Here is a 14,513-nt window from a genome sequence, read left to right on the forward strand (position 1 = left end):
GGCCGTTCAGGGATCATCAGGCCCACAGGATCCAAGATGAGGGCAAGCCTTCCAGCAGTGACTGGACTCGGACCAGTTGAAAGAACGTTTCACAAATTATTCCAGCCATAGGCAGCGCTGGGGAGGCTGGCAGAGCAAGCGGCAGTCAGGGGGCCAGGAACCTAGTTCCCTCCTTCTCCCCCCAAGCCAGCAGGAGGCCAGGAGTATGTGTGTGGGTGCCTTCCTCTTCCATCACCGGAGAGCCACCTTCAGGAGAAGCCACTGTATCCCAGGGAGCCTCAGCATTCCCTGGAGAGACCGTATGCATGACCAGGCCATTAGCTACAGTCAAACTGAAGGAGCCACACGTTCTCTCCGCACTTGGGTGACCACGGGAGTGAACTGTGTTGACCTGATTAGCTCCAGCGAACTTGCAGCTGGCCCTGATGGGTCGTTGGTTTAAACACTTCAGGTGCTACAGACACTTCTGAAACTCTTTAGAAAACCGTGAACTCTCTTGCCAGGAATACGCACACATGAACAAAAGCCTGCCCTTCGCCCCCTGGAACACCTCCATCCGATCAAGGTTACCATCTTGATAAGGTAATTCTGCTATTGGGAGCAAAAGCAAATCCAACCTGTCCCTTCGTGACAGCCCGCACATGCCTGGGGTCAGCATCAGGGTGAGAGTTTGGCTGGGCCAAGGGCTCTGTGGCTCCATCACTCGCTTTCTCAGCACGTCATCCCCCGCCGCTGGGAGAAGGACATCTCTGGAGGGCAGGGATTTTTGTGTTTGCTCATTGCTCTACTCCCAGCACCAGATCAGTTCTTATACTCGTTGAATGAATAAATGTACCCAGATCCCCAGATGTTATTCATGTAACCTGTTGCCTGAGTCTCCCGTATTTATGTGATTGATTGTTTTTCACTGTCAGCAGGACTTGATGTTAAACTTAGCGGGACACTGACATTCCCATGTGTTTCGAGATAGCACTGCAGTCTGCCACTATCTTTTGGATCTATCGCCTCTCAAGTTAACTCTCCCCTCAGCCATGTGCCATCTGCATATTTGATGAGTGACATCAGTTCACTAACTAGGCCTGCCGCTGTGTCTGGGGTGGGAGTGGAGGGCTGGAAGAGACTGATGGCCCCACAGGGGTCATAAGCAATTAGGACAGAACAATGCCATGGACACTTACGCATTAAGCAAAGGCAGAGAGAGTCCAAATCCGGTGTCATGTAAGAAGGAGCTAATTTGGGGGATTAGTTAACGTTTACTTGGCATAAAGACAGGAGACCTGGGAGAAGATCCACCCCAGGAATTAATAAATTAATATGATTGAATGAGAGAGGGTTCTCCAGAGGAATAGAAACAGAGAATGTGTGTGCATTATGTAAATATGGTGAGAGAGAGAGAGAGAGAGAGAGAGAGAGAGAGAGAGAGAGAGAGAGAGGAGGGGAGTATTTAAGAAATTGGCTCACATGATTGTGGAGATTGGAAAGACCAAAATCTGCAGGGTAAGCTGGTTCCAGGAAAGAGGTGCATTTTAAGTTCAATGACAATTATTGGCAGAATTCCCTCTCCCTTGAGACTAGAAAGACTTATCCTTCAGGCCTTCAACTGATCAGATGAGGCCCACCCACATACGCAGGGCAATCTGCTTTATTCAGAGTCTACTAATTTAAATGTAAATCCCATCCCAAAAGTACCTTCACAAAAAACATCTGGAATAGTGTTTGAGCAAACATCGGGGTCCCGCGGCCTAGCCAAGCCAACGCATACAATGAACCGTCACACAATACCGCTTAGGAAAGTGCAAGCCCAACACAGAACAGCTGGGCTTCTCCACCCGGGTGGATTAGTTCTCATCCCTCTGGGTTCTTCCTGGGCTTCCAAGCCTTCCTTGTAATTCCACACCTTGCACCTCCCCTCATCACGGACACATCCTGAAGGCCTTTGCCCGGCCCTGCTTCCTTCACCACTGGAAAAACTGCTCACCTTTCAGAGTTCAGATCCAATGTCACCCGTGTGACACATTCTTTATTTAATCCCACGTCCCTTCCTCCATTCCCGAAGAACTCGTTCCTTCCTCAGCCTTCTACGTCTGCGCTGCCGCAGCACTGATCACACACACTGCGCCGCTGCCGTTGCTTTACGCACCAGACGACAGACTGGCAAAGTGCTTGCCCATGCAAACCCTGGCTCCAGCTTCCACGGTTCAAGCCCCCCAACAACCTCACACGTTACCCAACCTCTCCGCGCCTTAGTTTCATCTATAAAATGGAAATAGAAAGCTGTACTGACCATCTATGGTTGCAGTGAGAGCCTAATGTACCTAAAACTCTAAGAACAACTTTTTACAGGTAGTAATCACTAAAAAAAAAAAAGGCAGTTATTTTCATTCTTAATGTTATTATTGCTCTCTGGTTCCTGTGTCAGGTGGGAAGATTCAGTGTTTCCGGAAGGCAGGGACATCAACAAACCTCCCCCCGCCATAATGCATGGAATAGGCCAGGGTCCATAGGCTTCTACTGGAATGTTCTTATATTTGTGTGTTATATTCGTGGAATGCTCTACCATATCCACAGCCTGGCAACATGCTAGCCCATTACATCATGTGAGGTCATTCTTATCCCCATTTCACAGACGAGGGGACTGAGAAGTAGACGTGAAATGAATGGTCCAATGTCACACAGCTGGCAAGAGCAAAGTCTCCAACTCCAAGTCCAAGGCCATGGAGAGGGAAGGACAGCGATGCCGGGAATCCGGGAACGTTTTTCTCTTCTGGCCGCGGTACCAGCCTCCATCCTCCCGTCGCCTTCTGCTATTTGCCCAAATCATGGGCCTTCTGGACGGCGAAGCCCACAGCCAGGATGAGGCCTCCACTCCCGCCCCAGGCTGACTTAGGAGACGGCGTGGCCGGCCAGGAGAAGGCTATCAATACAAGATGTCCTCGGCCGTGACAGTGGCCTCTTCTATTTTGGTCTTAATCTCTGGGAGGGGGATCTGACTGATGGCCACCACCACCAAGTTGGCGGCGTGGGCGGAGGCGCTGGCCACGCAGATCCAGAAGGACTCCTCGTACCGCTCCTCCACCACCACGAAGCGGAACAGCCGCTCCTGGAAGTTTGCGATGCGCTCTGTCAGCTCGTGGAACCGCACGGCGGCCATGAAGCTGGTGATGGCCAAGGCCACGACGCCACCTGCAACCCAGAGAGGCGGCCCTCACTTGCAGTGCCTTTCGCCAGCAGTAACAACCTGCGGCCCAGGAAACACACTCGCTTTGGCTTTAAAAAAAAAAAAAAAAAAAAAAAGCCCTTAGGGAGCCCTAGCCGGTGTGGCTCCATGGACAGAGCGTCCGCCTGCAGACAGAAGGGTCCTGGGTTCGATTCCGGTCAAGGGCATGTACCTTGGTTGCGGGCACATCCCAGTAGGGGGTGTGCAGGAGGCAGCTGAATCAATGTTTCTCTCTCATCAATGTTTCTAATTCTGTATCCCTCTCCCTTCCTCTCTGCAAAAAATCAAATATATATGCCCTTAGGGAGACACAAATTTTAAATTGCTTTCTTAAAGTGGCAGGTAGCCCACATGGTCTGAGGGATGAGAGGTGTTGCAGAAAGAGGATAAGCTTCAGATAGGATGGGCTCTCACCCTTGACCCCTCTAATTTTCCCCCTGGGAGTGCATATCTGGATTAGTTCAATTTCTAAACCGTTTGGGATTAGGATGTAGGCCCTGAGGGCACTGTGGGAAGATATAAGAGCATCTTGCATGCCCTAGCTTAGGGGTGTCGAACTCAATCAGAGAAGGGGCCAAAATCTAAAATCCAGCCTAAATCGCGGGCCGAATGGTTTACTGAACAGTCATAAACTGTCATTGTGATGGAAACGCAGCGGAGTGCAGTGATGACAGCGCGGTACAGGCCACATTGCAAGGCCTGGCGGGACAGATTTGGCCCGCGGGCCTTGTGTTTGACACATGTGCCCTAGCTGGTTTGGCTCAGTGAATAGAGCCGTGGCCTGCAGATCAAAGGGTCCCGGGCTCAATTCCGGTCAAGGGCATCCATTTCCATTGTATTAATAGGTTCCCCCCTGGCCCAGGCCCTGGTTTGACATGGAAAATAGGGTGCCATGGTCATCAGTGAGACCAAGGGTTGATGAAAAGGCAAAGGTCTTCGGCTCAGCTTTACCCGGATCCGAATCCCATCTCCGCTCCTCGCTGCTGTGTGACCTTACCTGTGAGCTTTGGGCTCCTCATCTGTAAATGGGGGGCTAATAACACTCCCTACCCCTTACATGGAGGTTGTGAGGTTTATTTATTTTTATTATTTTTTAATATATTTTATTGATTTTTTTTACAGAGAGGAAGAGAGAGGAACAGAGTTAGAAACATCGATGAGAGAGAATCATCGATCAGCTGCCTCTTGCACACCCCCCACTGGGGATGTGCCCCCAACCAAGGTACATGCCCTTGACCGTAATGGAACCTGGGACCTTTCAGTCTGCAGGCCGGTGCTCTATCCACTGAGCCAAACCGGTTTCGGCGAGGCTGTGAAGTTTAAACAAAACAGGCAGGTGAAATCCCCAGGTTTCTTCTCTTCTGTCACCCGCGAGGGCTCCTGCCAGCAGCAGCCCCTACTCATGCGCACTAACCATTTGGCCTTTATTGTGACAGAGACTCTGCCGTGTTCAGTAAGGACATCAGGGCCTGACAGGAAGGCTGTAGACCCAGGGAAGTGAAGGCAGAGGTGGCAGGTGAATGCCCTCACACCCTCCACCCAGGTTCTCAGAATTCAGCCTCCCCCAGGGGCCCTCCTCACCTGCCAGCACGTTCCAAAGGCAGATGCCACCGGGCCCATTGACCGCCTTGTAGGGCACCTGGATCATGTTGAGGATGGCGAAGCCCATGCTGACCAGAGCCAAGGGCAAGGCCAGGAAGAGGAGTAGCAGGATCATCACGTGCAGGCCCGCGTTGAGCTCCTTCACCAGCTGGGGGAAGACTGCGGAGGGGACACGGCCATTATTTCAATGTCAGAGCTTGGCTCACGTTCCTGGGGCCCACGCTGGCGTACCACAGAGGCTTTACTAGAGAGGGTGAGGGCCGGGCAGCGAGTGCTGGGCTTTCAAAGAGCTGTAGCCTTCCAGGAATGAAGTCATGGCCCCCGCATCTGCCACTTGTGAGTTGCCCAACCATCCTCTCTTCCTCGGGGAGAAGGCAACATCTAAATGTGTCCTGTTGGCAACTTAAAGCACGTTGACTGCACAGCTCTGGGGTCTGGTGTGAGCTGGTGCATATAAACCTGGACGGCATTTATATATATATACAGTATATATGTATACTGTATATACAGAGTGGCCAGATTATTATGCGTTCAGAGATCATAATAATCTGGCCACTCAGTGTATATCCTATATAATAAAAGGCTAATATGCAAATTGTCCCCTTAACCAGGAGTTGGACCAGCAGGCAGGCAATCCAACCACCCATGTCCCCTTTCCCTGGCCAGGCTGGCTGGATCCCACCCATGCACGAATTCATGCACCGGGCCTCTAATATATATATATATATACTGAATGGCCAGATTATTGCGTTCAGAGATCATATATATTTATTTATATGTATATATTATTGATTTCAGAGAGGAAGGGAGAAGGAGAGAGATAGAAACATCAATGATGAGAGAGAATTAAGCCTGCAACCTGGGCATGTGTCCCGACCGGGAATCGGACCATGATCTCCTGGCCGGGCAGATGGCGTCTCTTTGACAAAAGAGGTTGGCAAGAGAGTCAGTGAAAGAGGACAATCACAAAGCTTGAATATGTGTTAAAAGAGAGTTGCCTTCATTAAATCAGGATTGGTCTCAGGCATATCTGTGAAGGGGGCAGCAGGATGTAGCCGAGCAAAGCCTAGATCTGGCACCCAAAGATCTGGGTTCAAATCCCAGCTTTGCTCATTTGCCACAACTGTCAAATAGGATCCTCTAAACCCTGCCCTCCATACCCATCTTACAAGGTTGTCCAGGGGATCAAGTGAAGTGTGTAGGGATGATAACAGCGCCCACTACTGGGCACTACAGGAAGCATGGAGCATCACTGTGCATCACTCATAATGACTCAGCAAGGCAGACATTATTTCCCCGTATCTGGTGGACACTCAATCCTTTTTTAAAAAAAAATATTTTTATTGAGTTTGTACAGAGAGGAAGGGAGAGAGATAGAAAGCTAGAAACATCGATGAGAGAGAGTCATCGATCAGCTGCCTCTTGCACACCCCCTACTGGGGATATGCCCATAACCAAGGTACATGCCCTTGACCGGAATCGAACCCGGGTCCCTTCAGTACCCAAGCCGACGCTCTATCCATTGAGCCAAACTGGTCTCGGCGTGGACACTCAATCCTTACATTGCACAATACTCTTTGAAAATATCCATATGCATGTGGCGGGATAATTGAGTGAAATATTCACTGGTATTTGTTTTCTCTATATTTGCCACCACGTATTAGCAGTGAAGATTAAATGATGTATCATAATAGAGTATTTTATTTTATTTTATTTTATTTATTTATTTTTTATTAAGGTATTATATGTGTACATACCTTTCCATTATAATATAATATTTTAAATATTGCCTGGGAATGTCAGTTCCCCAAAAGGGTGGCTGTGGTTGTTGCTGTTACTATTTTTACTCTCTGACTTCGCAGACCCCCCCAGTCTCCTCATCCGTGTAATGGGGATAATGATACCTGCACAGAGTGTGAATTGGGGGTAATCAGCATGTACTGAGCAGTCAGTGGTCGAGCATTTTACATTTGCTCTCTTCTTTAACCCTTGTGACAGGGATAGGAGCTTGATTTTATGAACCCCTTTTCCCCACAGGTTTGGGGACATTACCTCCCTAATCTTTGGGTAAGGTGACCCTGAACTCTACACATAGGATTATAGTCCTGTATAGCCTACAGAGCTTAGATCACTATTTTTGAAGTATGGTAGCAACCATATTTAGGTAAAAACTGCTGTTTGAATTTTTACCCTGCTATTCTGGCTTCGGCACTCGCTTACTTGCTTAAACAATAGGGTAGTTTGATTGAGACCTGGAGGCTAAGGCAATTTTTCTGTACCTGTGGACCAGGACCACAGGATACTGATTCCCACTGACTCAGTAGCTTCAGGAGTAGAAACTGTAGATAACCTTTAGAGATTAACCACTCAGCTCTGCTTCTGAACTATCTGCTTTCGCAAGATAGAGCCACATTCCAATGTCCAGCAGGATGTGGCTGGGAATGACCCGGTGGGCTGTTCCCAGCCTTTAGAATTTAGAACAAAGGAAAATTCTTGTGGTTTGGACCTTTAAAAGGACTGCCTACACCTGGAACAGGGCAGTCGTGAGTGTGTACTCCCACCTGTGAGTGGTGCTCTCGTGGCCGTCCTGGCCAGTTCAATAAATCATTGCCTGCCTTTTTTAAATCAATCAGCAGGTCTTATTCTGACTCCAGGGTTCGATCCAACAACAATTTTCAGTAGTTATAAATGAAGACTTCAAAATGATGAAAAACTAAACAAACGGGCATACTCACTCCTCTGCAACTATTCCAGGGTGTCTACTGAATACCTCCTGGTCAAATTGGGGTCTGTCTTTGAACTCCAAAGTCCCTCCTTCATCATTGGGTACCACTGACAGGCACCTCTTTGTCTGTCCCCCTCAGGATCCAGGACTCGAAGCTCTTCTGGGTCCACTCACCCCATCACCCCCAATCCTTTCCCCTCTGGGCCTTTGCTGGCTCACGGCCCCCCTTTATTCATGGAAGGTGCCTGTCTCCCAAGCCTGAGGGCGAGCATTTTGGCCCATCTTCCTTTAAGGTGTCTTTTCTACTCAGAAGTTTCCAGACACTCTGTGTCTGCGTCCTTAGTTTTGATCTAACTCCCTGTCTGGAAGTGTTTCCATTTATAGTTATCTCCAGGTTATCTCATGAGCACTGGAAACTTGACCCTGGAAAATAAACTCCTTTTCAAGGGATTTTCCTGCGTAAGGTTTCTTGTCCTTCCCTCCCACCTCAGTGCCCCTAATATACATTTGTTTTTCTTTTCACACTTTCAGCCCCTTTTGATTCCAAACATAGTAGCTTTGCTTGGTTACCTACTTGTTTCATTACCCCTTTCTTCCTTTTTGAAAGATATTTTTTACTGATTTCAGAGAGGAAGGGAGAGGGAGAGAGAGATAGAAATATCAATGATGAGAGAGAATCGTAGATCAGCTGCCACCTGCACACCCTACACTGGGGATCGAGCCTGCAACCTGGGCATATTACCCCAACTGGGAATGGAATTGTGACCTCCTGGTTCATAGGTTGACATTCAACCACTGAGCCACGCTGGCAGGGCTCATTATCCCTTTTCTTGACATGCACTCCCGAGAACACGACTAGCATCGCAATCCTCACCAAACACTTAAAATAGGAAAGAATCACTATGTGATTGGCAAAGATAAAAAAGTTTGCCAATACACTGTGTTGATAACGGTGTCAAACTGTGTAGAATATTAATTCATATACTCTCCTGAGAGGGCAATTTGGTAACTCTATCAAAGCAATTTCATGAGAGCACACTCACATATGTTCAAAGCTGTATATATTGGATATTCATTCCAGTAGCAAAAGATGAAATTGTTAGTCATGTGTCCTCAGGTATGAAAAAGGATCTTAACTGGTTGTTATGTACAATTGACTCCCTCCTCCCCTAAATTTTTATTGATTGATTGATTGGTTTTAGAGAAAGAGATAGATAGACAGATAAATCAATTTGTTGTTCTCAGTTATGCATTCATTGGTGGGTAATTGTATGTGTCCCCTACCGGGGATGGAACCCACAACCTTGGTGTATCAGGACATGACTTTAACCAACTGAGCTACCCAGTCAGGACTACAGCTGACTCTTGAACAACATGGATTTGAACTTCACAGGTGCACTTACATGCTGATCATTTCATCTTGTAAACAGATGGTTAAACTTACAGTTGTGGGACCTCTAACCCCCATGTTGTCCCAGGGTAAACATATAGTTCTTTGATTTTCTCTATGATTGGTTTGGAAATTGATGCTCTGGGGTGTTTCTTTTTAACTTGTCCTTTATTTTAATTTAACTGTTCATATATGTGTGTATGTGTGTGTATATGTGTGTGTGTGTGTGTGTGTGTGTGTGTGTGTGCTGAGCCGTTTATCTTATGTGTCTTTTTTTAAATCCTCACCCGAGGATATGTGTTTTTTTTTTTTTAATTGATTTTGAGAGAGAGAAACATCAATCAGTTGCCTCCCATCTGTGCTCAGACTGAAGATTGAACTCGAAACCTATGTGTGTGCTCTGACCTAGAATCGAATCCCTGATCTTTTGTTGTACATGATGACACGCCAACCAACTGAGCCATATGGCCAGGGCTGTTATGTTTTTAAGGGAGCTATATATTCCAATATCCTCATTATCCCATTCTAATTTCATTGGCGGGTAAATGCAACTATTCTTATTTTCTTGAATACATATAACAAAATATGTATTTCCTTCATGTATTTAAATGATGCCAATTTGTATTAGAGTATTTGTCAATGGCCCAACTTCTGTCTTTATACATTTAATAAGGTACTAAACCCGGTCAGGTTCTTAAGAACCACAATTCTGAACTATAAAATCAAATAACAAATACAATTCCTTATTCTCAGCAATATGAGGAGTAATTTGGATTTTGTAGAGCGCTGTTCTCACCAGCGATCTGACTCCAAAGGCTTGCAGGATATTGTCTTTTTTGGTTTTGTTTTTTTCTTTCCGGAAGGCCAGTCCCGGAGTCCTGCTCTCCTTACATCCAGAGCAGCTCTGATGTGACCCTGGCTGCCAGCCAGCACTTGTGCCTGTCAGCCAATGCTCGTGCCCGCCCACGTTCATGGCCGGCAGCCCTGTCTGAGGTCTCTGCCAGCAAACATGCATGCTGGGCTTTGAACTGGCCTGGTCTGATTCCAGAGCCCAGCACAGACCCCATTTGCTTTTCTCAGACCTTGAAGTTTTAATTAAAAAAAAATTTTTTTTTTTTTTTTTTTTTTTTTTTTTTTTTTTTTTTTTTTTTACTGATTTCAGAGAGGAAGAGAAAGGGAAAGAGGGATAGAAACGCCAATGATGAGAGAATCATTGACTGGCTGCCTCCTGCATGCACCCCTCCCCCACTGGGGATCAAGCCTGTAACCTGGGCACATGCCCTGCCCAGGAATTGAACCATGACCTTCATGGGTCAACACTCAACCAGCCGGGCAGACACCAAGCTTTTATATAAACGGAAGTGGAAGCAGTTGCCATGCTCTCTGGTGGCTGCTTTCTGCTTGCAGCCTCCTGCACCTGCCAGTGGGACTGGCCAAGAGTGCCCGAGGCAGGGGGCGTGGCCATGAAGTCCCTCTCTGCTCCTTCCAGGCTGGGCAACCTCAGGCAAGCTATGCAACCTCTCTGAGCCTCACTGTGGTCCTCCGCAAAATGGGACCGTTAATAATTCCTTCTTTAGAAATGTGTTGTAAGGCTTAAGAGACCAGCCGTGTGAAGCACAAAGCAGACTGTCTGGCTCAAGAAAGCACTCAATATCTTAGCGGCTGTTATGAACAGGGGTAAACGAAAAGGAACACAAGTCCCTATTTCTAATGTCTCTACGAGCCTTCACAGGGGGAACAAGGTCCCTCCTTAGTGCTGAACAAGAACCCCCGGGGGAGTGTGAACTTTGTCCTTGTGTCTCAGGGCGAGGCAGAAGTCAAACTCCACATTTCGCCACGAGCACCCTTCCAGATCTGGAAAAATAGGTGTGAGCGTCTAAAGTATCTTTCCTGCCCCGAACATACTCACTGGTGAACTGGGACTCGCGGCCCCCGAGCCCGCACTGCCGCACCTTGCACCCTCGGAAGAGCCCGTAGTAGATGTCCCCGATGAACTTGACCAGCTCGGGGTCCGTGGCGTTGACCAGGTCCACTCCCGTCTGACAGAGGATCTTCCCGCTCAGCCAGTGGGGCAGCACCAGGGCGACGATGATGAGGACGAAGGAGGAGAAGCTGAGCAGAGATGCCAGCCCGTACCACGCCTTCTTGAACCATCCGGGCATCCTAGTGGGCGCAGGTCATCCCCCGGGCGTGTGAGCCGCAGAGGGGGCCGTTGACATCGTCCGGGCGCTGGGCGACCCTCTGGCCCAAGATCGGCTCCTCAGAACCCACCATGTCAAGACCCCAAGTCCATGCCCCGGGCCTCCCGCAGCCCTGCGTTCGGGCCGGTGTTTACAACCGCGTCCCTGAGCCTCTGAGAGAGCCCTTCGCCTGCCAGGGTAGCCGAGTGTGCCACTGAAGGAAGAAACCCTACACCTCCCACTGGCCTAAAGTTTCACCGGGGTTTAATTGTTCCTTCCCCCTTTCACGTATTTAAATAACCCGGGTGTGGACTCTTCACGTCGAAGATGTTTATTAGCAGGCAAAACCAGGCAGGCCTGACTCTACAGAGACACCGGCAATCACTCAAAAAGCACCCGGAGGAAGGAAAAACGTGGAATGGTGAGCACCTGACTACCTCCAACAATGCCTGGTGTCAGATGTCCATCATTCTGATGCCTGCAGGGCGCTTCTCTCTCTGAGATGTCACCGCTGTCAGAAATACCGTGAGATGACTTCAGTGCTGAAGGCTTTTAAAAAAATGTATTTTATTGATTTTTTTTACAGAGAGGAAGGGAGAGGGATAGACAGTTAGAAACGTTGATGAGAGAGAAACATCAATCAGCTGCATCCTGCACACCCCCTACTGGGGATGTGCCCACAACCAAGGTACATGCCCTTGACCGGAATTGAACCTGGGACCTTTCAGTCCGCAGGCTGACGCTCTATCCACTGAGCCAGATCGGTTTTGGCTGTGCTGAAGGTTTCTAATGAAGTGTGTGGACAGGGCTGGACGGTGGCTCCTGGATTTCCCCCTGGGGGGAATCTGCCCTGGGTGAGACTGCGGCCTGGGTGCCACTGCAGTCCTCTCTGCCGCCCTGTGCTTGTAGCATCACTGACATGGGAAAGGAACGTGATTTTCCAATGTATTAGCAAATAATGCCCTCCCCCTCCCACCCCCCTAGCCCCGTGCTCGACACTTCCTCTCTTTTTCTTTTATTCTGCAGCCACCAGACATGAAACAGTCCCTTATTTCTGTCTTATACGGTGGCTTTAAAAATGCTGACTTGTGGTCTATTGCTTAAATATCTCCTTATTATCTTGTGAGACAATGGCATTGGGGAGCCGGATTGAGCAGAAGGGTCACGTAAAAATCCCTTTTTGGGATCAAGAAGTCTGGAGGGGGGCCCCAGGGTTCCTTGCTAACCAACAGGAGGTTCGGGGGCCTCAGCTGGAGAGTGCCGAGAGGGGAGTAGACAGGGGAATGGAAAGCCAGGGTCCTTCCCTGTAACTGGGGTTCGCGTCTGGGGTGTCTCCACAACGAAGAACCCCCCCGCCCCCCAAGCTTCTGCAGAGCTCTACCACCTGCAAAGGGCTTTCCAGTGCTTGATACTCCGGAACCCTCTGTGGGAGGCGGGGATGGGGGCGAGGCGAGGCGGGGCGGGGATGTACTGACTATTCCAGCCATTTCTCTCCTGAAAACACTGGGAGTCAGGTGTTTGACCTGCAAAAGCTCATCTTCATCACAATGACATTTTTCTGGTAATAAATAACGAATTACTTATAACAGAGGGCTTGGGGGGTGGGAGGCAGTGGTGGGCTGGAATGGGTCAATGCGGGAGGGAGGGGGAGAAGGACTTATGTTGACTTTTAACATAAAGATTTATTTAAAAAACCACAAATTGGCAGTTAGAAAATTGTGACGAGGGTGGGGAACACAGTCAATAGGATTGTCATAGCCGTGTATGTACGGTGCCAGGTGGGTACCAGAGATATTGGGGGAACACTTTGTAAACTGTGAAAGATGAAACAGAGAGGGGGGCCAGAGACCGGATGCCAGGACACAGGCTTTATTGAAGAGAAGAGTACCACTGCCGGCTGCTTCCAGAGGAGAAAGAGAGCGAGGGCCAGGGTTCAGGCACCTTTTAAGGGGAGGAAAGAGCGGGGGCGGGGCTTAGGGCACTCGGCACACGCTGATTGGTGGTTTCATGTAAAGCCTATGATTAGGGACCTAGGGACTTAGGAATGGGGGGCTTAGAGTATTTGGCAGGTGCTGATTGGTGGTTCAGTGCTCAGGAATGTCCTGCTGCAGGTGGAGTTTACATCATTCTCCGTCCATCAGTTGGAGGAAGGGAGGATCTATCACTATGCCGGACACCTGAAACAAATACAAAATAATACTGAAAGTGAACTGTAATTGGGAATCAAATTTAAAATGAAGCAAACAATAATAGAAGAGTTCTTGGCACATGAACACGTTGCCAGTAATGGCATTCCGTTTTAACATGAAGCATGCTTTGATAGGCAGGGCATGTGCAATACTTTTGCATCACATTTTGGCCCCAAATGATGCACCTATGTCAACTTTCGATGTTTCAGAGGTGAAGCAATTACGTTTAGAAAAACTCTCTGGGAAACATCTGATTCCCCCACAGGCCCTTGGCATGACATTGGAGATGAGCTTGAGCCATTAAAGACCTGGGTTCAAATTCCGGTTCTTCCGGGCGCGTGCCCTGGACTCGCATGACTGTTTCCTAACTTGTCACAGGACTGCGGTTCAAGGTAACATGAAATGGCCCACGCAGGCCACGTAGCACGTGCGTGGCATACGGAGGGCCCTAAATAACTGGTGTTCTCCCCACCCGGTCTCCTAGTAATTCTGTTTCTGGTAATGACGCGTCTGATAATAAAATGAGTTACAGGATGCAGCCTGTTCTCTCACGATGTATCCCTGCACGCCGTGTCTGCATAAGCTTGTGTGTGTGTGTGCTGGGGACCAGGCCCTGTGTTTGGGGTGAAGGGTGACACGAAGATGTGTGACATGGGATCCTGCTGGCAAGCTTACAGCAGTTTTAGGACAGCGGTTCTCGACCAAGGGAGATGTTGCCTCCCCCGGCACCCCCTTCCTCTCGGGGGGGACCTTTGGAAATATCTGGTGATATTTTTGATTGTGACGACTATGCGTGGGGCGCTGCTCCTAGCTAGGAAGTAGAGGCCAGAGATGCTGTAAGCATCCTTAGAAGGCACAGGACTGATGCCCCCCGCCCCCCGTGGCCTGCACAGAACAGACAGCGCTGTGATTGAGAAACCCTGCATGAAAGGCACAGGCCATGAGCAGAGTGAACTGTTTGCAAGAGAGAAAGTGCCAGGCTCTATTGGTGAGGCAGGTGGTACCGTTTGGTGGGGCTTACACACGGTCACAGAGGTCCAAGGACAGTATTATAGGACTAGACACCATTGAACGTGTGTTCCTACCAGACCAGAGGCCTGTTACGTACTCATATTTTTAAGCAAGCAGTATTTATTTTTATTAAAAGCATTCATTTGGGAGATGCAAACACTTACACTACAGTATGCTACAAGTTTTGTATTGTTGGTTT

General features: G+C 48.7%; 1 protein-coding gene and 1 long non-coding RNA gene across 2 annotated transcripts; one reads left to right on the top strand and one right to left on the bottom strand.

Annotated features, from left to right (window-relative positions):
• Positions 1–9,946, top strand: LOC123651461. Its single transcript, XR_006740202.1, has 3 exons — positions 1–582; positions 2,627–2,773; positions 9,798–9,946. It is a non-coding gene; the product is annotated as an uncharacterized LOC123651461 (long non-coding RNA).
• CLRN2 (clarin 2) lies at positions 2,373–11,664 on the bottom strand. The gene is made up of 3 exons (XM_036420043.2): positions 10,844–11,664; positions 4,799–4,978; positions 2,373–3,183 (listed from the first exon to the last, which is right to left on the bottom strand). The coding sequence occupies exons 1-3, from the start codon at positions 11,094–11,096 to the stop codon at positions 2,918–2,920; spliced, it is 699 nt and encodes a 232-aa protein (XP_036275936.1). The 5' UTR covers positions 11,097–11,664; the 3' UTR covers positions 2,373–2,917.
• Between the last annotated feature and the right edge of the window lie 2,849 nt (positions 11,665–14,513).

The sequence above is a fragment of the Pipistrellus kuhlii genome, unplaced genomic scaffold (assembly GCF_014108245.1).
Source record: "Pipistrellus kuhlii isolate mPipKuh1 unplaced genomic scaffold, mPipKuh1.p scaffold_m20_p_1, whole genome shotgun sequence".
NCBI classification, from domain to species: domain Eukaryota; kingdom Metazoa; phylum Chordata; class Mammalia; order Chiroptera; family Vespertilionidae; genus Pipistrellus; species Pipistrellus kuhlii.

Excerpts from the sequence above, each read along its gene's own strand:
- CLRN2 (XM_036420043.2), bottom strand. The coding sequence starts at position 11,096 with ATGCCCGGATGGTTCAAGAAGGCGTGGTACGGGCTGGCATCTCTGCTC. Across the intron at positions 4,979-10,843 it reads CCGCGAGTCCCAGTTCACCA|TCTTCCCCCAGCTGGTGAAG; the intron begins GTGAGTATGTTC and ends TCCCCTCCGCAG. Across the intron at positions 3,184-4,798 it reads CCTTTGGAACGTGCTGGCAG|GTGGCGTCGTGGCCTTGGCC; the intron begins GTGAGGAGGGCC and ends TCTGGGTTGCAG.